The sequence below is a fragment of the Apodemus sylvaticus genome, chromosome 8 (assembly GCF_947179515.1).
Source record: "Apodemus sylvaticus chromosome 8, mApoSyl1.1, whole genome shotgun sequence".
Classification (NCBI taxonomy): domain Eukaryota; kingdom Metazoa; phylum Chordata; class Mammalia; order Rodentia; family Muridae; genus Apodemus; species Apodemus sylvaticus.
In genome coordinates, this window is record NC_067479.1 from 66726590 (window position 1) to 66752382 (window position 25793).

General features: G+C 47.2%; 1 protein-coding gene across 6 annotated transcripts in view; it reads right to left on the reverse strand.

Annotated features, from left to right (window-relative positions):
* The window catches only part of Spata13 (spermatogenesis associated 13), a 128633-nt gene that overhangs the window by 23808 nt on the left and 79032 nt on the right, over positions 1–25793 (reverse strand). Inside the window, exon 1 of one of the 6 annotated variants that reach the window (XM_052191272.1) lies at positions 8104–8355. The exons of the other annotated variants lie outside the window; for them this stretch is intronic. Coding sequence (XP_052047232.1) covers positions 8104–8158 — 55 coding nt within the window. The 5' untranslated portion in view covers positions 8159–8355. Of the gene's footprint in view, positions 1–8103; positions 8356–25793 lie in introns of those variants that run through there. 6 annotated transcript variants of the gene reach the window in all.

A 25793-nucleotide genomic window follows, 5' to 3' on the forward strand; every position in this document is an offset into this window, starting at 1 on the left:
AGCAACCTTCCTGCATCCATCAGGACACAGATACCAAGTGCAAGCTTCGAGACAGGTGTGAGTCTGTGTCAATAATTCCCAGGCTGCTGTGCTGGCTTCACTTTCTGCCCAATGACATCTGACCCCTTTCAAGTTCAGCCCTGTCAACTGTACTGGGAGCAGGTTTTCACGTTTCATAAACTCAAAGGTCATTCTTCCTCTCTGGCATTTCACATCCGACCTGGACTCTACCTTGTCCTCTAAAGAAGAACAAGAACCCAGCCAATTCCTACCTATCTTTCGCCACTTTAGCCTGGGTCCCCTAACAGGCCCACTCAGCTACCCCTTGTTAGCCTTCCTGCCTCACCCCACGCAACACCTACGGTTAGTACCAAGGCAGCTATTACATCACTCCTAATTCAAACTGTATCACTGCTCCTCAGCCTCCAGGGAGAGTCAAAGCCTCTCCATCTCACCCTGCTGCTACACACCATCTCACCCTGGTCCTGATGGCATCCTGATGCTCCTACAGGAGACAAGGCTCATGCTTCTCGACCATTCCATTTAAAAGTCACATCTTCAGGCAGAGGCAGGAGGATTGCCGTAAGTTCAAAGCCAATCCCACATGGGCTAAGTGTAGAGACCCCGTCTCAGTCAATGAATAACTAAACAACTAAATGCATTCTAATGAAACTGTGGGCTGACAAGACGGCTCAGTGGTAAAGATGCCCACAGCCAGGCCTTGCATTCTATCACCAGAACTCACATGGTGGAAATAGAGAACAGGTTCCCACTGGTTGTCCCCTGACCTCCAGATGTACATGCACAAAGCACAAATAAAAGGATCTTTAAAAAAACGTATAGAAGTGCAGAATATTCTTTTACTGGGCGCTGAGAGGTGGGACCTCCATGGATGGTCTTCCCCCTCCCCCATTCCAGGGTGGCACTGGCCCTCACTGTGATGCCAATTACAGGTAAAAGACAGAAGATCTGTGTGAGAGACAGTAGACGTGGGCTGACAACCAAAGGTCACTACTTCCAGGCTGTCCTGGGAGTAGCCGTAACTGCTACACTCTTGGTCCTTTTAGGCTTGGCTCCTCCCAGAGAGGCCTCCAGAGCTTGTCTTCATTTTTTGTCTTCTGTGACCTTAAAGAGATCTATCTACATTTTAAGTTCCCCCTAAACCTAAGGACTTGCAGTTCCCAGTCCCAGGAACGAGAGATGGATGTTTTGTTTCCGCAGGCTCAGCATGCCATGTAAACACCTGCTGCAGAGGAGACACCCAGTGCTTTCCAAGGGACTGTGAAGTGCCAGCAGGGAAGCAAGGGTCCAAGAAGTTACGTAACCATAACCGCGTAGCACTGTGCCAGGCCAGGCCAGGCCAGGCCAGGAGGGACACTAGGTCTCCTCAGCTCAAATCTCAGCACCCACCCCAGATTATGGCAAGAAAATTCCACAGCAGGTCTTCACCCCTTGCACCTTGCTCCCCAGCTGTGCCCTATGCTGCTTCCACAGAAATTCAGAATCCTGGTTTTTTTTTTTTGTTTTTTGTTTTTTTGTTTTTTTTTTTTTGTTTTTTTACAAAGAGCTCCACCAGGTCCTTTCCCCGCCCCTGCAGCATCCAAGGCCTTCTTGGCTGACTTCAGTCTGCGTCGGTGGTATGGCTGGTGCCAGACGCTTGCAGTAAACGATTTTCATCTGAGCTGAACACTGCTAATGGGGAAAGAGCAACTGAAATCTCTGGTGTGTGCCGGATGGATGCCAAAGCCCACACCTGCCTCTGGGGGAACCTCTTCCCTGAGGCCGGGTCCTCTGCAGTCACTTCCTATCAGCTGTGAAAGGCTCCAAATTCCTCTGCTATCCATGGGAGATAATAAGGCGACTTGTCAACCTAGGGTAATTTTGAGTAATGAAGAACTAATATAAGTTCTCAAAATGTACTTCTACAAAACCAAGAGAAGTAAGTACAATGTAAGCAGAGTCGGTTGTTTTGGCTAGCTGTTTTGAGACAGTCTCACTATGTGGCCCAGGCTCCCTCCTTCTATCCCCCCTTTCTCTCCAGTGCTGGGATTATGTGTATATATTTCCATAAACAGCTAAACGTGTAATTTTTTCCTTTTTATTCTAATTTTTTAAAACCCCAGCTTAAGGCCTTTTGAAAGCACAGTTGAGTAGCGTTCGGTTTGCTCCACAGCTGTCCTTGGACCTCCAGAACTCTTTCATCTTGCAAAACCGAAACCCTGTACAAACACTAACTTCCTTTCCTTCTTCTCTCCCCTGCCTACTCCTTGCCAACCACGGCTCTATTTCCGGTTTCTGTAAGCATTTCAGACGGTCTGTGTCCAGACCATGTAGTGTCAGCCTTGCTGTGAAAAGTGTTTCACTCAGCACAATGCACTCATGGTCCTTCAGTATTGCCCAAGTTGAGAGTTAGTTGCCTCTGTCTTGAGGCTGTGTGGGGCTACCCTCTCTGCTCTGCTTCTGAGTACTGAGCACACCTGGCTCTCCCACCTCTCAGCCATCTGTCTGCATAAGCGTACTCACCAGGCCCTGGAAGGCCTGCTTTTGGTTCTTTGGGTTCTGAACTCTATCAGGACAGTGGTGATGTTGCTCATCCTGCTGTAAAATTTTGGGAGCTTCCATATTATTTTCCAGTGTAGACACATCATTTTATATCCCCACTGCCAACTCACAGGGACCCAGCTATCTATATGGTTTCTTTTTTTGAAAATTACAAGTATGGAAGAGATACCTTTTCTCCTTGGGACATTCTTTTTGTTAATTAAAAACATAGTTATGTCACTTCCCATGCCCTCTAATCCTTCCCAGGTGCCAACTCCCACTCAAACTCATGGTCTTATTCTTTAATTATTACACACACACACACACACAACACACACAAACACACACACACAAAACACACACACACACAATGAATACATAACTACAACCTGCTGAGTCTGTTTAGTGTTGCTCTGTGTACTGTTCACAGGACTGTCAGCTTGGTATTGGGGAACCATTTCGGAGCTCATCCCTGAGGAAGACTAACTCTCCCTCTCTCAGCAAAATAATCCTGTACACATGGGGGGGGGCTGTTTGAAACCAAAGTCACTTTAAGACTCCAGATTCTTAGGTCTCTAGAGTTATATTTCTAAGTACTTGCTAACTAAATAAAGCTTTAGCAAAAATCAGGAAAAACTCCACTTATCTCCTTTTTCAACTTTTTGAACAGCTGGGGATTGAACTCGGGGCCTTGTGCTGAGAGTCCCTACCTTACCTTCTATCAGATCTGTGTTCTGAGGTCAGTACATACCTCAGGCTAGAGACAATGCTGGAACAACACTTTTCTTTATTTTTTTTAAGATTTATTTATTATTATATGTAAGTATACTGTAGCTGTCTTCAGACACTCCAGAAGAGGGCGTCAGATCTCATTATGGATGGTTGTGAGCCACCATGTTGTTACTGGGATTTGAACTCAGGACCTTCAGAAGATCGGTCAGTGTTATTAACCACTGAGCCATCTCTCCAAGCCTGGAAGAACACTTTTCAAGAGGCCACCAGCTTCAGATACACAACCCAGTGGGTTCAGCACACTCTGGTTGGACCACCATGGTAAGCCACCACCCTTAGGCAGGCTGTTTCTCTGGGGCACCATCTGCATGTTCAATTGCCCTGTCCCTTTCACAATGGCCTCTAGAAGTTTGTTCTGAAAGACATCTTCTAACTTCCAAGTTTGTTACCTTGTTGGATGAGGGGACACCCCTCTAATGGACATCTGAGAAACTCCAGCCAGATAGGACCCCAGGAAAGGAAGGGTGCAGAGAGTTGGGTGCTACCACGGGGGCCGATGGCTAGGCTGACCGGTGTGGCCACTGGTTAGCCAGACGGTTAGAAACACAGTCAGCAGCTCCATTCCTCATGAAACCAGCAGCCCCCGCTCTCTGAACTCAGACTTCACAGCTCTGAGGGAGCATCTGATTCTAAAGGTGAGTTTTGCCAACAAGAAATGACCTCACACAGCATCAGTATGGGAGGCATGCCTTGTACCCTTCCTGGCTAGTCTCTGGAAAACAAGTGTCCTGTCCCCCACCCCCACTGCCCCAACCCGCACGCCTGATGTGGCTTTCTTCTCCAAACAAACCAGTCTCTTTCTTGCTGGCTTATTGTTGCAAAGTGACAGGGCTTAAAAGCACTGAACTGCATGGTCCCAGTGAGGCCACCTTGGGAAAGCCGTGATCTCTGAGCCTTTTGCTTTCTCTTGTGTAACTGAGAAAAACACCCCTGACCCGCACTGTCTGAGGCGGATGTGGAGCAAGGTGAGAAGTGCCGGCCTTTCAGCCAGTGTTCAGGGCTGGGCCTGGAGGCGGCAGAGCTGGGAAGGGATGGGCTGTCACCCACAGACTTGCTAATGCACAGTGCCCTTTCCCTGCCAGGCAGCGGGTGGGGATTTCCCCAAGGCTTTGTTTGGGGGGAAATTCCCGTGCTTAGAGTAGTCTGTTAAAAACATACATTTCAGAAAACCTCCTGCGCTCAAGCTCACTACACTTCCTCTAGGCTGAGATAAACTATTCCAGCTTCCCCTCTTCTAAAGCGGAAGTGGCCTCACAGGCCTCCAGCTGTGGTTACAGCTGATGGTGGGCCCAGCCCCTCAGCCCAGAGAGCCACCCTCAGGCCACCTCCTCACCCACAGAGGGAACCAGCAACGCCCACACAGCTGCAGGCATACCTTATCCACGCTTCTTCAGGGATCCCCCAATGGTCACATTGGAGAAGGCTTAGAAAAGTGAAAACCCCACTTTAGACTCTAGCCATTGAGCCAGAAGTGAGGTGAGAACTGTTGCTAAAAGCCTCTCAGATGGCTTTGGAGTCAGACAGAATCGAGGCAGTGGGCCTTCAGGTTAACCTCACACGGCAGCACACCCATAGACCTGCTCTACAACATGTGTCTGGGGCCTACCCCGGCATGCCACACAGCCCAGCACACTACACCACACACCACAGCACAGCACAGCACACCACACACTACAGCACAGCACAGCAAGCACAGTACAACACAGCACACAGCATAGCCCAGCACACCACACAGCACAGCATAGCCCAGCACACCACACAGCACAGCACAGCACAGCACAGCGCAGCACAGCACAGCACAGCACAGGTTGTACAGCAACGGTGGCCTCTGCTGCTGAGGACGGCTCCTGGTTCCTGTTCTGAAGGGAGACATTGTTTTTTGCTCCTTCCTTCCCTCCCTCCCCAAAAGCTCAGCGTTCTGAGCCATTCCTAAAGAAAGGCCAATTGCCTCTTTTTAGTAGAGGGTTCCCCGACTTCCTAGCTGTCTCTTATCTGTGCTTTGATCCCTACAATAACCATCTCTGACCCATGCTAGAAGCACAGGCTTATCCTCTTTTAAAATGCCTCCCCCATGTACACGGCTGGTTTATTATCCTAAACCGCATTAATGCTATTCTATTTCGGTTAGCTATGTCCACGACTATGTCCCACAGACCTTAAGGACAGGGACTCATTTGTGAGCCGCCACCGTGTGCTGCAGACTGAACTAAATCAAGCATGAAACATTTTTTCACACTTGAATAGAAACTATAACTATCATGTCCTGCTGCCTTGCAATCCATTCTCCAAAAATAGTTATTTTTGCATCTATGGAGGGTATGATCCAACAATAAGACTTAAACAGACCCTAGAAATAGTTGCCCTTGTTGATTATCCTCTATAATGTCTAAGGTTCTTTAAAAAAAAAAAAAAAAACAATTCTCCACACGCAGCTCTCCCGAGCACCCGACATGTGTCTGGCTGTCCAGAGCTGACAGGAGGGAGACGCATCATAGCCAAGCGTAATCATTCCAAACTTCTAGAAGTGGGTTCAGTTTTCTACAGACGGCTTGGTAAGTCTTCAATTTCATCAAAACTGCTAGTGACTATGGCCCCCTCCCCGCCCACCTCAGTGTAGGCCGCGTGCCTGGAGTTCTGCCTCACCCTGGATCACTGTGCTCATCTGTAAACTGACCAGACAGGATGAGCTGGGATAGGAAGCCTGGGCAGATGGCACCCTGGGGTGCCCGTCCCTGAGCCAGCAGCCAAGAGGAACCTGGCCTCTCTCTGCCTCGTAGCAAGCTGCAGTAGTTTTTTACCTATGGCGTGTCCTGGAGTGTCTGTCGTCTCCTCAGTCAGCTGTCCCACCACTGTATGTCCCTGGTTTTGGTGGTGGCTGGCCACATCCATCCTTCCTGACTGACACCTGAGGGTCTAATTCCTCCTGCGTTCCCTCTACCACAGGTCCTCCTGCCACCGTGCTGGTTGGAGGAATCTCTCCGGGAAGCCTGACTGCTCAGGTGTATGCCACATGGTATTCAACACTAACAAGTGTCCTGAATTATCACCAGCTCCACTCATTTATCCAGGAGAAGAGAGCAGCAACTACAGACAGCCTTGCTGCCAGCTGGTGTCAACTAGCTGTGGTGATGTCCCACACCGATAAGCCCAGAGCCCTCCGGAGGGTTAGACAGGAGGATTAGATAGAAGAAGGATCCTGAGTTCAGGACCAGACTGACTGGACCAAGAGATCCCACATTAAAAGACGAGAAAAGCCGGGCAGTGGTGGTGCACACCTTTAATCCCAGCACTTGGGAGGCAGAGGCAGGCAGATCTAGATTTCTGAGTTCAAGGTCAGCCTAGTCTACAGAATGAGTTCCAGGACAGCCAGGGCTAAACAGAGAAACCCTGTCTCAACAAACAAACAAACAAACAAACCCTGGAAAATTAAAAAATCTACTGCTCCTGAACAGTAGAAGCATCCAGCAGCTGACCCTGGGCTTCACTCCCCTCTCCTGCCCTCTCAGGGTGCCCTGTGCAGGAACCTGCCATTGGGGGCTTCAGTTATTTTGGACAATTATTAATACGAGGCATCACACTGCTTGCCATGATTTTACTTGTGCTTGTGCACAGTATGCCAAGACTCTGAGACAGTTCTTGGGAGCTCATGGCTGGAGTGAAGTCACAGGAGAAGGAAACAGAGCAGGCTGGAGATCGGTCCCTCCATAGTGGCACAGCAGAGGAACACCAACAGCTAGGCTGGTCACAGAGGCCGAGTCCCCCTCCATTCGCTCCCCAAAGGACAAGCCTGAGGACTGAGGCACCAAAGACTCTGGAGTACTAAGCATCTCCTCTTACCAGGCAACACAAGGTGAAGCAGGCTGCAGGAGGATAGGAGCCTCATCCCGTAGGCCCCCTGTCCCTCTCTCCTGGCTTTGCTCTGCTGTGCCACGTCCTGATGGCGCCGTGATTGAGCCTGTCACTCACACTAGTCTTGCCGGATAGTCTGCCAGAGACAGAAGCCATATCCACACCCCTGTCCTGTCTCGGCTGGCAAAGAAAGCTATCCAAACAAGGAAGAAAGCAGCCACTACAAACACCTCCCTGGGCCTTCCTTCAAGCTGTCAACTACAATCCCCATTCATCCCAGCACACACAGGGTTCTGGCATCTATTTAAGGCAAGACCAAAAACAAGATCTGTTTTTAGAGCATCTGCAGGAGGGGAGAATTCTTCCTGTGTGTCCCCTCCCCCCTCTTATTTCCTTAGGAGTGCATGGATTATAGTTTGTAACTTCCTAGAATAACATCTCTTGCACATTTAGAGTCTGGTCTGGTTACAGACGAAAGAGTTATCAGTAAGATGAGATGACTATAATGCACAAACTGAACTAGGCCAGATTAATTTCAAAACAGAAAAACATTAAAAACCAATTCTCAGCTTCCCCTCCCCCTAGCGCAGGAGGGAGTGCTTGTGTGTCTCTACACACAGACACACAGGTATCTTTTCTTTTTAAAAGGGATTTCACCCAATAGCCCCTGTAGCAGTCACAGTAGCAAACACCCCATCCCATGGCTCACACACCTGCCTCCTACCATTTATCTGACTGCCCTGTCATACCCAAGATCAGTTTCTCTGATGGACCCTCTTATGGGAGAGATGAGATTCTCCCTTTTCCTTCCAGGTACACTCACACACCAGGCTAGAGAGGAGGGGAGGACAGAGGGAGAGGAAGAATGCAGAAAGACAGTGGTCAGCAGGGTGCCCACAGGAGCGTCGGTCGCACACATACCCAGGTGAAGGCTTTCCAGACTCCAGAATCTTGCTATTTCTCCTCTAGCCACCATCCTTCCGTTTAAACACGCACAGCAGGCTGAGGGTGTGACCAAGGAAGCGGGTCCTCAGCTCATCACGGAGGGCGGGAGGGCGGGCAGCCGCTCAGGCAGGCAGCTGTGGGAACTCTTGACTGCTGTGTGCTCTCCCGGCCAGAGCTGCCCAGAAACTAACAGCCTGCTGCCCGTGACTCAGGCTTAGTCGCTCCAGCAACATCACCACGCGCTGACTTTTGGGAGGAAATTCTAAACGAACACAAATCCACTGCGCGCGGCTCAGCACCGGTGATAGAAAAGTGCTGCTTTTAACTCCAGCCCCCCCCCCCCCCCGGGGGCTGCTCTCGCCCTGCAGAGGCTTCTGTTTCAGAGAGAAAAGCACAGAGGTCGCTGGGTTTGGAAACGGGGTTGGGATTTCGCAGCATGGAATGCCAAAAATTTGAGTTATGATGCTACATAACACTAATTATAATTTATGGAATCACTAAAGAAGGGACTTTTGTTTAAAAAAAAATATGTGTAAAAACTGCAAACCAGTGAAGACAGACACATATTAAGTAAGTGTATGCTTTGTGAAAGTAATACCTGTATCCACTACTAGGGAAAATATGGGCTTTGTTTTAAAAGCAGTTCCATTAAATAACGGTGTGCGTTATTTTCAATTCCTCCATGCTTTTCTGCACTTCCCAAATAAGCAATGAGCAGGCTATTCTTTTACATTTCTTTTTACAGTTGTCAACAGTGTGCTTCCTTTATTTCTTCTACACAGGAAGTCACTGTCTTTTAAACTTTATGAACAATGAGTTAATATGCAGAAAACCACTGGTCACGTGACCATCCCCACCATATGGGTTAAAAACGTGACAAAGGTGGCTGGTAAAATGCAGTGGCAATTGACAGCTTGTGTTTCAAACCTGAGCTAACTCACTGCTGCTCTCTCTCTTTACCAGACTAGAGTGAGTTTCTACCTGGCTTCTGCATCCTCACACACTGTCTGAAAGATTTGACCCAGAGTCTGGAGCACCTGGGCCACCTTACTGATAAAGGTTAGCTGTCCTGGGCCCCTGAAGCTTGTAAATACATGGGGAGCCTAGAAACATCCAGCTCCCTGCAGAGTCCCAGCATCAAGCTAGACCAGGTCTACAGACCCTGCATTCTGGAGAACAAACAGTAAGTCCAAAGCTAGCCTGCACTTGTGGTAGTGAGATCTTAGCTCAAAATAAATGAATCCAACGGTACCAAAACTTAGGGTACAGCTCAATGCTCAGTGGGGTTTACCAATATTAAGGCTATGGGTTTAATCAGCAACACACACACACACACACAAAGGCCCATGCGTGTGCATGTGGTGGGGTTGTGACTTACACCTGCACTTAGCAGGCTGAGGTAGGAGGATTAAGAGTTCAGGGTCATCTTCAGACACCTGGTGATTTAGACACCAACCAGAATTGATAGAAACCCTGCCTCAAAAATAAATAAAATAGGGCTGGAGAGATGGCTCAACAGTTAAGAGCACCAGCTCCTTTTCCAGAGGTCTTGAGTTCAATTCCCAGCAACTACATGGTGTCTCACAACCATCTGTAAAAGTATCTGATGCCCTCTTCTGGTGTGTCTAAATACAGCTACATTATACTCATATACATAAAATAAATAAATAAATCTAATAAGGAAGAGAGGGAGGGAGAAAGGGAAGGAGGGGGAGAGGGGGAGAGAGAGAGAGAGAGAGAGAGAGAGAGAGAGAGAGAGAGAGTCTTGTCCTTCCAAAGGAACTTGTTCCTTTGGATATCTACTATAGCAGGCAACACAGAGGACACCAAATCAAGAAATAACTCCTAAGAAATGAATTCACAAATCACATATTGATAGCAAATACTTAGAAAGTAAACTAGGAGAAAGTAAGCCAGGCATGGTGGCATTTGAGCACTTGGGGCACTAATTGGTGGTACTATTTGGGGAGTTTTAGTAGGTGCCATCCTGCTGATAGAACTGTGTCACCGGGGTGTGCTCTCACCGTAGATAGTCTCACCTGTTTCCAGGTTGCTCTCTCTGCTTTGTGTTTGGTTTTGAAGATGTGGTATCTCAGCCTCGTAGTCCTACTGACCTGCCTTGTGCTTGTGGCTAGCTGTATCTATCTCTTCAGAGTGATTTGGACCCTCTGGTACTGTAAGCTACAATAGACTGTTCCTTCTAAGTTGCCTTGGTCATGATATGTTAGCAAGGAACAGAAAATGAACTAATATAGAAATTGGGACCGGAAAGAGGGCTGTTGACATAAAGAAGCTAGCTGTGTTATTTGCTGCAAGAGTTTGAACTAAAAGTGGTCGACTGATGTGAGCACACTCAGCAGGCCGTTCAGCAGGAAGCTGTAAGACAGCAGCGCTGAGCGTAATGTGGATGGTGGAGGGAGACCCAGTTCAAGATGCTTCAGAGGGAAAAGACTAGCAACTGGGCTAGAAGCTATTCATGATAGTTGGCAAAGAATCCGGCTGACTTTTGTCTGTGACCTGAGAACTTTCCTGGAGCTAAGTTAAAAAGTCATGGATTAATTCCTCTGGTGAAAGAAATGTCACGACTGTTTAATATTGAGTTTGTGGTGTGGTTATTTTTTTTTATAATGCTTATGGAGGTCCACAATGCAAAAGAGAATTTGTATGGCCTAAAGGAACACACAATCTACAGAGAGACCCTTCCAGAAGCACAAGGCTACAAGTTTTACAGAGATTACACCATGAAGAAGCCTAAGGCTCCTCACTGGAAAGAGGACAAGGTGTCCTCAAGCAAGACTTCACCCAACTAAATGTCCAAACTGAAAGAGAGCCTAAGACATTGCCTGCTCCTAGAGAGCAAAAGTGTAAAATGTCGCTGCTAATGAGGTTCAAGTAGGACAGGGTCTATTCCAACTGGCAGCCAAATCTGTCCACATGGTGGTGGCTTTAGAGGCATGGCGGGTTTAAGAGTAAAGGCCATTGATTCTTCCTCCTCAGTGTCAGAGGGCCATTAAAGACAGACTTCTACACGAGAAGGCCGAGAGGGTGGGAAGCTGTGAGAGGCTATTGTTCGAAGCTGAGAAAATGAAGCCTGGTTTGCAGCGGAGACTCCAGATGTTGAAGATGCCAGAGTTGTGAGACATCTGCGGGGGAGAGCTGCACACAGGGGGTGAAACCAGCCAGAATGAGAGAGAAAGAGTCGGGGAAGGGGAAGGAGGTATGAGGAGACACAGAGACAGAGACTGTAGGTAGCAAAACTGGAGGGGCACCGGCATCTAAAGCCTTTGACACTGGACATGGAGCTACAGAGTCTGGGATTTGTTTTGCTGGATTTCAGTCTCGCTAGGGTCCAGTCTTTGCCCACAATGTCCCCATTTCTCAACTTTTGGAATGGTAATATATATTCTGTGGCATTCATTATATGTTGAAGTATGTAATTTCCTTTTTGATCTTACTACAGGGTGTATTTATGAGATAGCTTCAGTCTCAGAGGAGACTCTGGACTTTTACAAAGCTCTGAGATTGTGAAAGAAAATGAGGGATCTTGAAGTTGGATTCAAAGCACACTGCATTTTATGATCATAGGGGTGAGGGAGTGGAACATAGTGGATAAAATAAGAGATGTCTCCATGGGCTCAGGCATTTAAATACCAGCCCAAATGTATTCAAAATAAATAAATGAAAGTAAAATTGTAGAAAAGATGCCTTTAAGGTGTCTTAAAGTATCTCTCACATATAATTCCAGCACTAGACAAGTCTGAGGCAGGGGGACTGCCTCAAGTTATAGGTGAAGAATACACTTTACCTCTTTATCTTCTTTTCAGTGTCTTTCCAGTTATTTAAAACCCTATGTGATCTGGATTGAGGGCCAGCATTACTCCAGACTTCTTCAGTGGGACAGCTGAGCCAGGCAAAAGTCCCTGAGCCTCAAGTTCCCTCTCTGTAAGATCAGTCCAGTCATGGGAACCCATGACAACTCGTGTGTGTGTGTGTGTGTGTGTGTGTGTGTGTGTGTGTGTGTATGTGTCCTTCCTAGGATGTTAAATATTCTTTCTTCTTTAAAAGTCACTTTCTGAAACTTGGAAATTAAACACACGATCTTCTGAGAAGCTTCTCCTTTTTGAGTCTATTTTACAATGACTGGAACAAACACTAGACATAAAACAGAGACTTTTAACTGCTAGGAGATAGGAAGCTATGTATGAGTTTGCTGCAAAGTGCTAAAGTCTGGGCTGGACACGGAGGTGCACGCTTATAATCCCAGCACTGGGGAGGCTGATGCAGGAGGATTGAGAGCTCAGGCTGGTCTGGATTACATACATAGCAAGACCCTGTACCTTATTAAAAAGTAATAAAAAGTTAAATTCTTTATCATGTTTTTCTGAGACAGAGACAGAACCCTCTGTTCCTTTTTAAAACCCTTGATTATGGGCAATGATAAGCCACGAAATGCCAGCTGGGGAGTGGCTACCAGAGCTCAGTAATCTCAGCCTAGAGGCAGCAGGCTTCAGGCAGTTATGGCTTGTTCCGAATCCTCTCTTTGAAAGGAAGCACAATTTCTGGATTCCTTGGACTCTGTGGAATCCACACTATCTCCCAACTGGGCCGGCATTCTACTAAGCAGTCTTAGCAGTCAGCAAAACACTAACAGCAAGGATGTGCCTACAGATAAGTAAATGGATTCATCCTCTTTTACAAGTTAAGTACAGCCAATACCATACATAATCCCTTGGTATGCAGTGTAATGCAGGCAGAGAAAGGGATGCTGGCTGGGGTAGGGCACGTGACCTCTGCGCCTGGCAAAGCTGGGGTCACTGCAGCCTTAACCAACTGTCCTTACAGCCCAGTCACTGGCACCCTCTTCAGATGCTAAGCAAATCAGTCAGATTTCATATTTCCTCCCCCCTCCCCCACCTGCCACAGTTTATACACTATACCCTGGGCTAGCTTTGGCAGTTATGTCTTGGTGTTCTAATGCCTGGGATTATAGGTGTAAACCACCCCGACTGTTCATTCAAAGAAAACTTTTGAAAAAGCAGCATAAAGGAAGTGCTGGGGCAGGCTGGACAAAGAGGGGCCGGCTGTCACTCCAGCAGGGTGGGTATGAGGGCATGCTGTAACCCTGGGGGTAGGAGTTGGAGACAGGAGGACAACTTCAGGGCCATCCTGGCTCATACACTGTGACACTGTCTCAAAATAGCAAATGAGGCCGGTGAGACGGCTCATTGGGTAGTCACCTACCACAGGGCCCGGCCTCCCGGTTTGATCCCTGGGAGCCAAATGATAGAAGGAGACCCCCCAGATCCCACACATTCTGCCCTCACCTCCGGGCGAATTCTCACTACAAAAGAACAGACTTTAAAAAGCAACAAGGAGAGAAAAGCATACAGACCCTAAATAACAATGATAATGGTGATCAAATCAAAAGGATTTCTGGGAGCTGGGGAAGCGGAAGCCATGTTAGGCAACCATTTTTGTACCCAAGCTGGTCTCAAACGCACTCTCTGGCACACTGAGGCAGTCATGCACCCCAAAGCCTTGCCGAGAGTTATATTTGGAGGAGTCACAAAGGTGTTTCACACTTACCTGAGCCTGCCCACACATGTGAGACCCACAGCCGAGCACTGGGCTCAGCCTTTCTTTTTGGCCCTTCATTCTAATAAAACAGCAAATGGAGTCTCGGAATCATAAAGTTTTAAGTGATTCACGGCAATCATGTGGTTACTCGGGTTTTGAGTCACAAGAATCAAAGAAAAAATTCAGTAAAGATTCCCCCTAGTAACTTGAGTGTATGTATTTTAAAGTAGCTCCAGCTATATCTGAGTGTCCTATCCAGAGCTCTAAGCCACTCGGTAGAGAGGGCGGCTTGTCCAGAACGGGCCACTGGCAGGTGTGGTCAAATAAGCAGCGGAAACACTCACTGCTCCAGCCCCCGTGAGATGCTCTAAGTGATCACGTAGCTACTCACACTGTACTAGGCCAGGTTTCTGGCTGTGAGTCAGAGATTAAGTCAGTTCTCCCTTTACAGATGATTTTAAGACTCTGAGATAAGTAACTTGCCCCTGGCCCCTCGTCTCAGTGGAGGAGTGGAATCCCATGCTGGCTTTCTGACCCAACAGTCTGTTCACCAGAAAATCATTTCAACAGAGGTTAGGTCAGAATGATGCTAGATCAGCCGTGCAAGTCTCCTCTCCTCTCTGACTGCGTTACCTCATTCTGTTAATTGTACCAAAGAAAAACAGAAACACGTGGGCTGTTTTAAAACAAACTATCAATATATACATCCATTACTTCCAAAATACTAGAAGCAGATTTTTGAACACACACACTGCTGAAGCAAAGGCGGGGAAATGATCATTGTGTTGTCCAACAATTTCAAGGGCCCCTCGGACTCAAGGTGCTTGAGTCCTAAGACCCAGGAGGAAGTGAGAGAGACCAGCTCCTGCACAGTGTTCTCTGACCTCCATCTGAATGCTGTGGCACACGCACACAAAATAAAGAAAGCCATATAATAAAAAGAATTCCAAAGACTTGTACTAAATTTAACTTGGGTTTTAGAAGGTCTTGCTGGGTAGCCCAAGCTGACCTTAAATTCCTGATCCTCCTGCCTCAGCCTCCTGAGTGCCTAGGTTATAGATGTGTACCACCAGTGCTAAAACTTTGTAGAAAGGAGGTAACACAGCAGGAAGAGAGCTTTGCCTAGCACGGCCAGGAGACAATGTTCGCTCCCCAACAACACACACACACACACACACACAACTTTGCAAAGAAATATTCTTCTATACTCTCTGCAAGATCCTATGAATAAATCCCATCATTTTAGGGGAAGACAGGAAGCTGCATTACTATCCAGAGCAGATTATTTTTTAGATTCACACAATTCAACAACAAAATGTATCACATAAAGAAAATGAGAACTAGCCGGACGGTGGAGGTACACGCCTGCAATCCCAGCACTCTGCGAGGCAGAGGCAGGTGGATTTCTGAGTTTGAGGCCAGCCTGGTCTACAGAGTAAGTTCCAGGACAGCCAGGGCTATACAGAGAAACCCTGTCTTGAAAACACCAAATCCAAAAAAAAAGGTAAAAAAGAAAATGAGAACTAGGCAAAAATATTGAGCGGACATGTTTACCAAGTGACCAATCAATATATAAAAATACAGACCAGGGAGATGGCGTCTCAGGGTATCAGGCGATTACATCATAATCCTAAATCAAGGAATGCCCCTCACTGTTTTGTGGTGCTGAGGATGGAACCTAGGACCGTGGGCATCCTGGGTCAGTTCTCCTCAGCAGAGCTACAGCTTCCTCAGGGACTGAACTTCCTGACAGGCTCATGCTGTCACTCGCACCAAAACCATTTAGCAGGGTGAGCATCAGCACGTGTGTTAATGAACTCTCAGATGCTGTCTCACAGGGCTAGAATTTTTTTTTTCCATTACAAATGGATCCTTGGCACTTCCAGGATATCTTCAGCTATAAGATGAGGAGCCCATCCCATGGGTTCAGCAAATTATATCAACTAGTGCGATGGTAACGTCCTGACCCCTCCCCGGCTGCAGTGTCTGGTTCTGGTGCTCTTTTTACCTAGGTCACCAAGCTGCTCCAGGCCCTGAGCCACATGACTGCAGTTTTTTTATTCTGGCCAGTTTGTCAGCATTTGACCTTTTTCTTGAAATGCAGTTTCCCTGTGGTGTGCTGGATGGTGTTCAGTTCCAGGGTTCCAACAATCTTCCTGCCTCAGCCTTTCTAGTATCTGGAAACTACAGGCAGGAGCCACTGGGGACTGGGCTCAATCTCATTTGCACCAAGGAGCTCCTCCAAGCTCCTGGGGAGCTACTTATCCCAACTATTTTCTATCTGTGAATGTCTTTTCCTGCCACCACCACCCCCCACCCCCCCCCCCCCGTAGTCCCCCTCCCCCCCCTTCCCCCCTCCAGAAAACCCTTACCTTTAGCCTGGGTCCCTCTCTCCCTCCAAAAAGCCTTGTGACCTGGGACCTAATAAAGACTGAGCTGAGTGCTCCAGTTCCGCCCACGGGGCTGGGAACCTGCTCCAGTCACCCTGGCATCATGGTCATCATGGACTCCTCCCTTGCCTACAGCATCCAGACAATTCGCTAGACTTCCTGCTCCCCACTCCTCCAGTACTGCCATTTTTCCTACTTTTGAGCTATAAGGTAACCTAATTACAGAACACTCCCCACTCCACAATCCAGCCCAAGGTCAGCAGAGATGCAAATCTGACCACCTCACTCCAGCTCCAATGCCAGAGCAGTTCCCGGCTGCCCAGTCAGTCCCTCCCTCCTCTGGTAGTTGAATCTCAGGTTTACCCTGGCCTCTAACCCCTCCCCCGACAAAGCCTCAGGGCTATTTAAACTCAGATCTTCCCACCAGGAGCAATTTGGGATGCCTACCCTCCCACCTCCCAGGAGCAAGTCACAGCCACCGACCCACACAGACTTGCATCATAAGTGGTTCAGCTGCAAACAGTAAAGGTGCAGCTGTTCACCTTCAGCAACACCAGTGACAAAGAGCTGAGCTCTTCCAGGGCACAAGCCTTCTCCCCCAAGCCACACCAGGATGGGTCAGTTATGACTTCAAGTTCCGGTGTCTTAGCACAGCAGTGAATCCAGAGACACTGGCGCGGCCACTCAAGTCCAGATCCCTTGATGGTCTTCCTCTTCTTCTCACTTTTATAGTTGCTCTTTGAGACTCTCACACGTGTTTGACCATACTCACCCCTTCTCCATCTCCTCCCAGATTCACCCCTTTTCCTGACCCACCCGTCCTCTTAAAACACCTAAACAAAACAGGAACATGGGAACCAATGAACTCTTCCCCAACCCACATCATTGCCGTTGCTTTTGGTTGTGGTTTTTATCACACACACATACACACACACACACACACACACACAGAGAGAGAGAGAGAGAGAGAGAGAGAGAGACAGAGAGAGAGAGAGAGAGAGCACTACCTATGGCAAAGGGTCTCATTTATAGTAGGGACAGTTTTAAAATCTCTCTCTCTCTCTCTCTCTCTCTCTCTCTCTCTCTCTCTCTCTCTCTTACACACAGACTGTACATGACAAAGTACCAATGTGGCCAGAGGCCAGAGGAAATTCTGGATGTCACTTCCTGCCCGCCTTCCACCTTTGTTAGTGACAGGCTCTAGTTTTCCCTCCGTGGAGGCCAGGGCAACTGACCCAAAAGCCTTGGGGGGGGGGGGAAGGGTCTCTCCTGTTCCACTTCCTATCATCCTGTAGGAGCGCTGGGGTTAGAGGTGTGTGTGATACCACCCTCAAATGTTATGGTGATTCTGGGAATTCAAAACTCCAGTGCTTGTGTTTCCGCAGCAAGCACCTTACCCACTAGCCATCTCCCCAGGCCTGCCCTACCCCCTCATCCCCAGAGTCTCATACTGTTGCTGGAATTAGCTCAAAACTCACTTTGTAGCCCAGATCCATTTGAATCCCTTACAATCTTCCTGCCTCAAGTGCTGATTACAGGTATACTCTCACAAGTGCTGAGGTTACAGATATAAGCCATCATGCCTGGCTTTTATTCATTCTATTAATATTTGACTATTCTTTGATAATGTCCTAGATGTATACAGTGATCTTCCCTATTTGCTCTTGGGGCAGGGTCTTACATTGCCCAATATAGTCTCGGGCTCTGGAGCCAAGGACACCCTTGAACCCCTGATCTTCCTGGCTCTAGTTCTCAAGTGCTAGGTTATAGGTGTGTACCACCATGATCCTATTTTATTATTTTTTTAAAAAAGAAGTTTCTTTGAAGCCACAGCACATTTAAAGTCTAACTTATAAATAAACAAAACAAAAAAAGAAAGGAAGAAAATGACACCCAAGTAAGACAGATGAAGAAACAAACAAACAAAGCTAAAGTCTCAGGCCTAGCCCAGGCCTCTAGCCCAGGCCCGTTGAGTATGGCCTGGCCCTGCTCCCCAGCTACAGGAAGAAGACGGTAGCACCACAAAATAGAATAAGTCAGTCCAACCCAGAAAGCCTCAGAACAGCCTGGGCACTTCCAGAGATGACAGCAGAAAGGCCCTCACAGCAGGTCAGACGGCAGCAGTTTCTAAAAGTTCCAAACTTACCAATTAATCATAGCAGTCCGAAACCAGTGCCAGGTACCATGCTGCACCAGGGCAGCTCAGTGAGACCCCGCCTCAAAAGACACAACAAACAACCCAAACACTGAGCCAATACGAAGGTGTTCTAAAACTGACACCAACTCCTAACTAGGGAAAAGAAAATAAATATGTTCACAAATCTTTGAGCTTCTGAATTTGGTGTACATTTTATTATCAAATGAGAAAGTCTGGGAGTGTCTCCCTGTGTTTACTCGATTGAATTTTGAAACTGTTGGCCCTTAAACACTGGGAAGGACCCAGTACATTTTCTTACTTAGACAAACCAAGCTTTAATCTGCGAAGTAATGTTCAGCAGATGATGCAAACAAGGGAGGCACTGGACAGGTGCTTGGCAGCTTCGTGGGGGTAGGGCCAGGTGTGTGTGGGGGGGGCGGGGCCCAGGGAGAGGCAGGGCAGGGAGGCAATAGCAGAACCCCCAAAGGGAATGTTAGTGTTTTCAGATCCGTAGGGGACCACTAGCTGGGTGGCTCTGTCTCACAGGGCTCCTACCAGGCTAAACCTACACATCCCTGCTGGGCACCTCAAAGTTTCTGCTCCCAGCAGCTTGGGAGGAACTCCAAGCCAGACAGAAGATGCTAGTCAGAAGCCACGCCCAGAACCACTTTTGACCTTCCACTGGGTCCACATAGATGTGTGGCATGGGATGCTCCCAGCTACCTCTTCTGACTCTCCTCCCGGCCCTGGCAAACGCTCCTGGCAAGTTTTTCCACATAGGTAATAGTGAGGAAACCGCTGTGTCAATTGTACGAAAAGAGCACATTTTTCTGTGGTAGAAAGCACTCCCGTTTCTTCTTTTAGGGCAGAACATTTCTTTAAAACGGTCCCCAAAGGCTGGAAAGTCACCTAAGTGGTTAGCCAGCGGAACTCCAGAGGAAGTGCTAGTGTTTTCAGATCCCCTAAGTGTCCCTCCCCCTCCCCCATGGGCGACTTTCATCCCTTGGGCTCCCACAGCTACTGCTCTTGCCAAGGACCCGATCTGACGCTCAGCACCTATGTCCCAAGGCTCATAACTGCTTGTCCACAACTCCAGAGGCCTCCTGGGGTACCTGCAATAAGTGCATATACCCATATGCATATGTGCATATACACACAGGCATGTGTGCATACACACATGTGCATTTACCCATACACAAAATGAAAAGAAAATCAAGAAAAAAAAAGAAATTGAAAAACAATCTAACATGTTCTTCTTTTTAAATTTTCTCTGAAATTTGAAGTCATTGAGAAATATGAGCTACACAGCCGTAATTCCAGCACTCAGAGGGGGAGAAGCTGGTAGGTTGCTTTAAATCCCAGGCTGGCCTGTCCTACGCGGTGAAGTCCAGGCTAGCTGGACTCCAGAGATGCTGCCTGGAAAATCTAAACCAACCAAACAAACAAAACAATAGAGAAAAAATTATATTGAGAATGTAAATTATCTCCCTGCTTAGTTCTAGCTTTGTATTGTTTTTGTAGATCACTGTAAAAACAGTGGCTGATTTCTTCGATAATACGTTCACTGTTTGAAATGGGGAACTCAGGCTTGTCTCAATTCCTGCTCTCTTAGCTTCAATCTTCAGGGTGCTGGGATTACGTGTGTGTGTGTGTGTGTGTGTGTGTGTGTGTGTGTGTGGCTACTGCCCTAACTTTACTTGATTTCTTCCTACTAGTCAAACATGGCATTTGAAATACTTCAGAGCAGGTTTCCAAAGCTTCATCCTTTACACCAGCCAGCTCCCTCCACATCTGCCCTGGGCTGATTTCCAGCCCTCTGGGGTGCTCAAATCCCTAAGACAGAAGTTAGACACTTCCTCTCCCAGATTTTAATCATCCCTAGCTGACTTGCAACACCCAGAACAGTGTAAACACGGTGTGAAAAGATGTCACGCTGGGCTATTTGCAGAGTAATGAGGGCAACGTTTATATTCAATCTACCGAGTTTTTGCAATTTTTTTCTTCCAAATATTTTCATCCGAGATTTGTTCTGTAAGTGTGGAGCGCGCAGGTAAGGAAGGACAGCTGTGATCTTACCCACGGATCCTTTGTAGATAAAGTTCTTCATCTGTGTCATGCCTTGACAGCACCGGAGGTGAAGGGCAGGACATGGCTCATGGGATAGGCAAGGCCCTGGTTTGGAACCCGGACATGGGTTGAGCAGGGGGTGACTGAAATTGCAGTTGCTTCTATTTGCATGGTGATGACAACGTTGCTAAAAATGCATGGTCTTCTGAGGAAGACTGACAGATCTAGCCGGGTACACTAGGAATCTAGACTAAACGGATCTGATGCTCTTTCCTAACTTGGAGGGATGGCACACACTCTCTCTCTCTCTCTCTCTCTCTCACACACACACACACACACATACACACACACACACACACACACGTAATTAAGTAAAGAGCGATTACTGGAGCATGCTAGAAGGATTTTATAAAGCCATAAAAAGTCAATTCACAGTGGGTGTGTGGCTCATACCTGTAATTTCAGCAATTGGGATGTTACAGCAGGAGGATTGTTTTCAATCTGAGGTCAAAGTGAGGCCAATTTGAGGAGGTCCGGGCTACAGAGAGAGGCCTAGCTCAGCAGGTAAGCACACTTGCCACCAGGCCTGACAACTTGAGTTCAACCCCTGGCTCCCACACAGACAAGAGAGAAGACAGACTCCTACAAGTTGTCCTCTAGCCTCCCGAGCTATTCACACACAATTAATTAATGATAACTAATTGATTTTTTTCAGGGGGGGGGTCGGAAAAGCAAGCCCAGCAGACGGCATGTGCTTACAATCCCAGCACTTGGGTGCAACAGCAGACCTGGCCAGAGGACATGAGAACCTCTCTCAAAACAAAACACCCTGAAAGAAAACCAAAAGTTATCTCACCTCCAGGAGAGAGGTTTTTTCTTTAGTCATTCTCATTTTTTCAGTCATTCTCATCACTCTCTCCTTGTTACTTTACACGCTGAACTATTAACTGAAGCTTTACGGACTTAATTAAAGCGACCTGAGGTAGAACCCACGTTTTAAGCAGGTGTCCCGCTGAATTACACTAAAGTGCTTTGTAAAACCTTAACAGGGCTGAGGTGATGGTCCAGCGGTTGGTGAAAAGCTCCTCGAATGCTCTTTCAGAGGAAGGGGGTCTGGGTCTCAGCACTCACATCAGTAGCTCACAAATGCCTGTAATTCAGGAAAATCCCCTGGCCTCCTCAGGCATGGCACTCACATGTAACCCTCTCCCACATATACACATAATTAAGAATGAGGTATTTTTAAATAAGGGCAGGGGTATGCAGCACAGTCTGGGTTTACATTCTCAACTCTTCTACATCACAATGGTGGTCTGCCATGCTCAGTCTAGATATGATTTCATGTGTGTGAGATGTATATTACATATATGTTTGTATGTACATGAATGTGTGTGTGTGTGTGTGTGTAAAGTAGGAGGACTGTGAAAGCCAGGCATTGTAGGACATGGCTATGTCTTAGCAATTAGGACTCTGAGGTAAAATGATGTTAAATTTTAAGTGTGTCCAGGATACACAGTGAGTTCAAGGCTAGCCTAGGACATAGAGAGAACATCTTGTGTATTGTATGGATGCATCACCTGTCGATTAAAAAAGCCTATGGCCTATGGCTTAGGCAGGAAATAGAGGTGGGGCATCCAGGAGAGAGAAAAGATTCTGGGATAGAGCCAGGGTGGGAAGATTCACCAGGAAGATGGGATGAGACAGACGCATGATACTGAGCCTAGGTCAGCAGCCAAGTGGCAGAATGGGTTATCTCTAGCTATATCTAGTCAGAGTAGAGCCTAGCTAGATGGCCAAGGTATTTGTAAATATATTTTGAATCTGAATCTTATTTCTGGAAACATGGGACTGGGAGGCAGAACCAGGCATAATTTTTACACTAGAAAACTTAGGGAGATACTCAAAGTGAAAATTAATTAATTAATTAAAGGGTTGGGAATGTCTGGTCACTGACAGAGCACTGCCTAAGTAGCATGCTCAAGGCCTTGGGACCTTCCCCAGAACCTAGGAGGGTGGCTTCACTATTGGCTCACACTAGCCTTAAATTCCTTAAATTCATACCTTAGCCTCCTTCATGCCCAGTTACAGCACTACCACACCCAGCTGCCCACAGCATTTTTACCAATGGACTTTTATAAAGACACCGGTAAGTGCCAGGGTGATTATCAACCTTCCTCAGTTAATACCACACCCAAGTTAAGTTACAGAAAGGCAGTTCTCGGGACTGTCCACGTGGCTTCCTTCACGTAGAGATAGATAAGACTGTAACCTAACCAGACGCACAGCACGATGTGGCAAACTTGAGAAGAAAGACCATTCCACTAAGACTAAGAAAGCACAGATGTTTCTTTCTTCTAAGACATTTATAACATTTATAACATAACATTTATTATGCATACAGTGTTCTGCCTGCAGGCCAGAAGAGGGCACCAGATCTCATTACTGGTGGTTGTGAGCCACCATGAGGTTGCTGGGAACTGAACTCAGAACCTATAGAAGAGCAACCAGTGCTCTTAGCCCCTGAGCCATCTCTCCAGCTCTGCACAGATGTTTTTCAATTGTTATTTTTATCCCCCTACCCACAGATGTTTCTTAAAGAAAAAGAAAGGAAGAATGAAAGATTTAGACAACACCCAACCAGGGAGGAGGAAATGTAGGCATTCACAGAGGCTGAGTGATCACTAGTATTTCTTAGATTTTATCTCAATTGTTTCTCATCAACTTTTCTGGAGTTTATAAAAACAAATCTTTTATTCAACTTTATGGAGAAAGGATTTCTTTATATCTACATATACACATAAACACACACACACACACACAGAGAGAGAGAGAGAGAGAGACTTAAAATAGGAGCTGCTGGAGGACAGCTCAGTGAGGAAAGTTAACTTGGAAGCCTGGGGACCTGAGTCAGGTTCCCAGAACTCACATAAAGACCTCACAGAGCTGCATGGCCGGAAGCTCAGGACTGAGAGAGGTGGACATGGCCGCTCCCTGGGGCTGGCTGTCCAGCAAGCTTTCACTGCTTTGTAAACTACCTCAGACACCATCAAATAAAAACAAGGGAGAAGACCGTTGAATAATGATTCTTGAGCTCTTGTATATGAGAGAGAGAGACAGAGAGACAGACAGAGAGAGGGAGAGAGAGACAGAGACAGAGAGAGAGGAGACCACATACACATTCACACATTTCACACACACAACCTTAAATAACTGCAGGACTGTAAACAAGCTTCCTGATTATCTTTTGCCTGTCACACTCTGCTGCCTTCTCTCTCTAAATCTCCCACTGAAGCAAAGCCATGCCTAGATGTTAACTGCTAACTCTGCCTTAGAAGGCATTTAGATGCCCCAGCCCTCCTACAAGAGCTGATACAGTCACTGCTCTAGCTAAGAAAACTAGTGATTCATCTTGTCACAGTTCAGTTCCTACAAAAACAGGCCTATTTGGCTCTTAAAATAATCTTTAAAATGTTTTAATTTCATCTTTATTTTAGGTGTACTGTGGGTGCCTGGCCTCCATGTGTCTCTCTGCACTTTGTCCGTGCAGGTGCCTGTGGAAGCCAGAAGAGGGCCTTGGAGCCCCCAGGGCAGGAGTTACAGATGGTGGTGAGCGGTTGTCTGGTGCTGGGGATGGAACTCACATCCTCTAGAAAGGCAATGAATGCTCTTAACCTTTGAGCCATCTCTTCAGAGCCAATCTTTTTAAAATTTGTTTTGGGGCTTCTTCAGACAGGTCTCGCTGTGTAGCTCAGGCTGGCACTGAACTTACTATTCTCCTGCCTCTACCTCTTCAGTGCTGGCTTACAGGTATCTGCTGTCATGTCTAGCCTCAAAAAAGATCGCTTTAATTAAGTGGTTTGCTGATATCAGGTTTGCTGATATCAATGTCCACACACTCTATTAATGAATGTAACTTTAATTAATCCAGATGTATCTATTAGGGTAATATCTGTATTCAATCCACAGGCTGGTAAAGCTGGGAGTCAGTTCAGAACGTTTCTGGTTTGTATGCCAGACACCTCTGTGGAGGTTAGAATGAGAAATGCCCTCAATGGGCTCAGCTATATGAACACTTGGTCCCTAGAAGGTGGTACTGTTTAGAGAGGTGGTGCATCCCTGCTGGAGGAAGTTTATCACTAGGAGGTGAGCTCTGAGGGTCCATAGCCTTTCCACAGTTTCTGTTCACACTCTCTGTGTCATGCTATTGAAGGCCCAGTTGCTATTGAAGGTATGTTCTTGTCGCCATGCTCCGCCTCTTCCTACTATGATGGAATCAGAGCCAAAGTAAAAAAGGCTTTCTTCTGTAAGTTGCTGTTGGTTATGGTATTCTATCCTAGAAACAGAAGAGTAACCGAAACAGAACTTGGTACCAAGAGTGGGGTGGTTATAAAGAACCTGAGCACGTTGACTTGGAGGTGTGGGTGGGGTAAGAAGGTGGCCGACTTTGGACTAGAAACAGCAGCTGAAAGCAGCAGGCAGAGCTTGGTGGTGCATTCTCACAAGACCGCTGAGATCAAAGAGAATGCAGAGGCTCAGCTCAAGTGGTTTCAGAGAGCGGCAAGGACTTTAACAGCAACTGAGCTTGAGGCCAGTCATCTACTATTTCCGCAACAAATATGGCTGCTTTCTACCCTAGTCCTAAGAATTTGCCTGAGGGTAAATTTAAAAGTAACAGACTAATTTATTTGATGGAGAAATTCTACATAATGTAGAATCCGTGGTGTGGGTTGTACTAATAATGCACGTGCAGTCTACAATGCAAAAGAGCAAGTGTGACAGAACTATATAAAGTGCACTCTGCAGAGCAAAACACTGGTAAATTTAAAGTTGTGAGCAAGGCTAAAAGAGAGACTGTAATTCTTATGGAGATTAGCTCCAGTAAGGAGAGGCCTTGGGCTCCACACTGGAAAGAAGGGAAAGGTACCCTCAGGGCAAGACTGCACCATCTAAAAACTTCCAACCCATTAAAGAGAAAGACCTAAACTGTTTTCCTATCCCTAAAAAGGAACAAAAAAACACAAAGCATCTGCCAATGTGCCTTGAGGGGGCCAGGCTCTACCCTAAGCAGACAAGAACCTGACCATGCTGCCGGATTTTAAGGCATGAAGAATTGTAAGAGTGAAGGGTCATAGAGTTTTCCTCCTCAGCTTCAGAGGGCCACAGAGAAGTCAGGCAGTGTGCGGCAGGGAGTTCCTGCAGGAGGGAACTGAGAGGGAGGGAGGCTGTGAGAGGCCACTATATGAAGCTGTGATGGTCAAGCCTGGGTTGCGGTGGAGACCTCAGGATGCTGGAGATGCCAGACTATGAGATATCACCCAAGGAGAGTCACAGGCAAGGGAGAGGGTTCTGCCCGAGAGAATGCTGCAGCGGCAAGGAGAAGGAGCCAAGCCATGCTAAGCAGTCCAGGGGTTCCCTCCGTACCCCAAATCCTCCCTCCTGGAAGGACATTCGTCTTCATCAGGGTTTCTATCGCTGTGATAAAACATCATAGACCC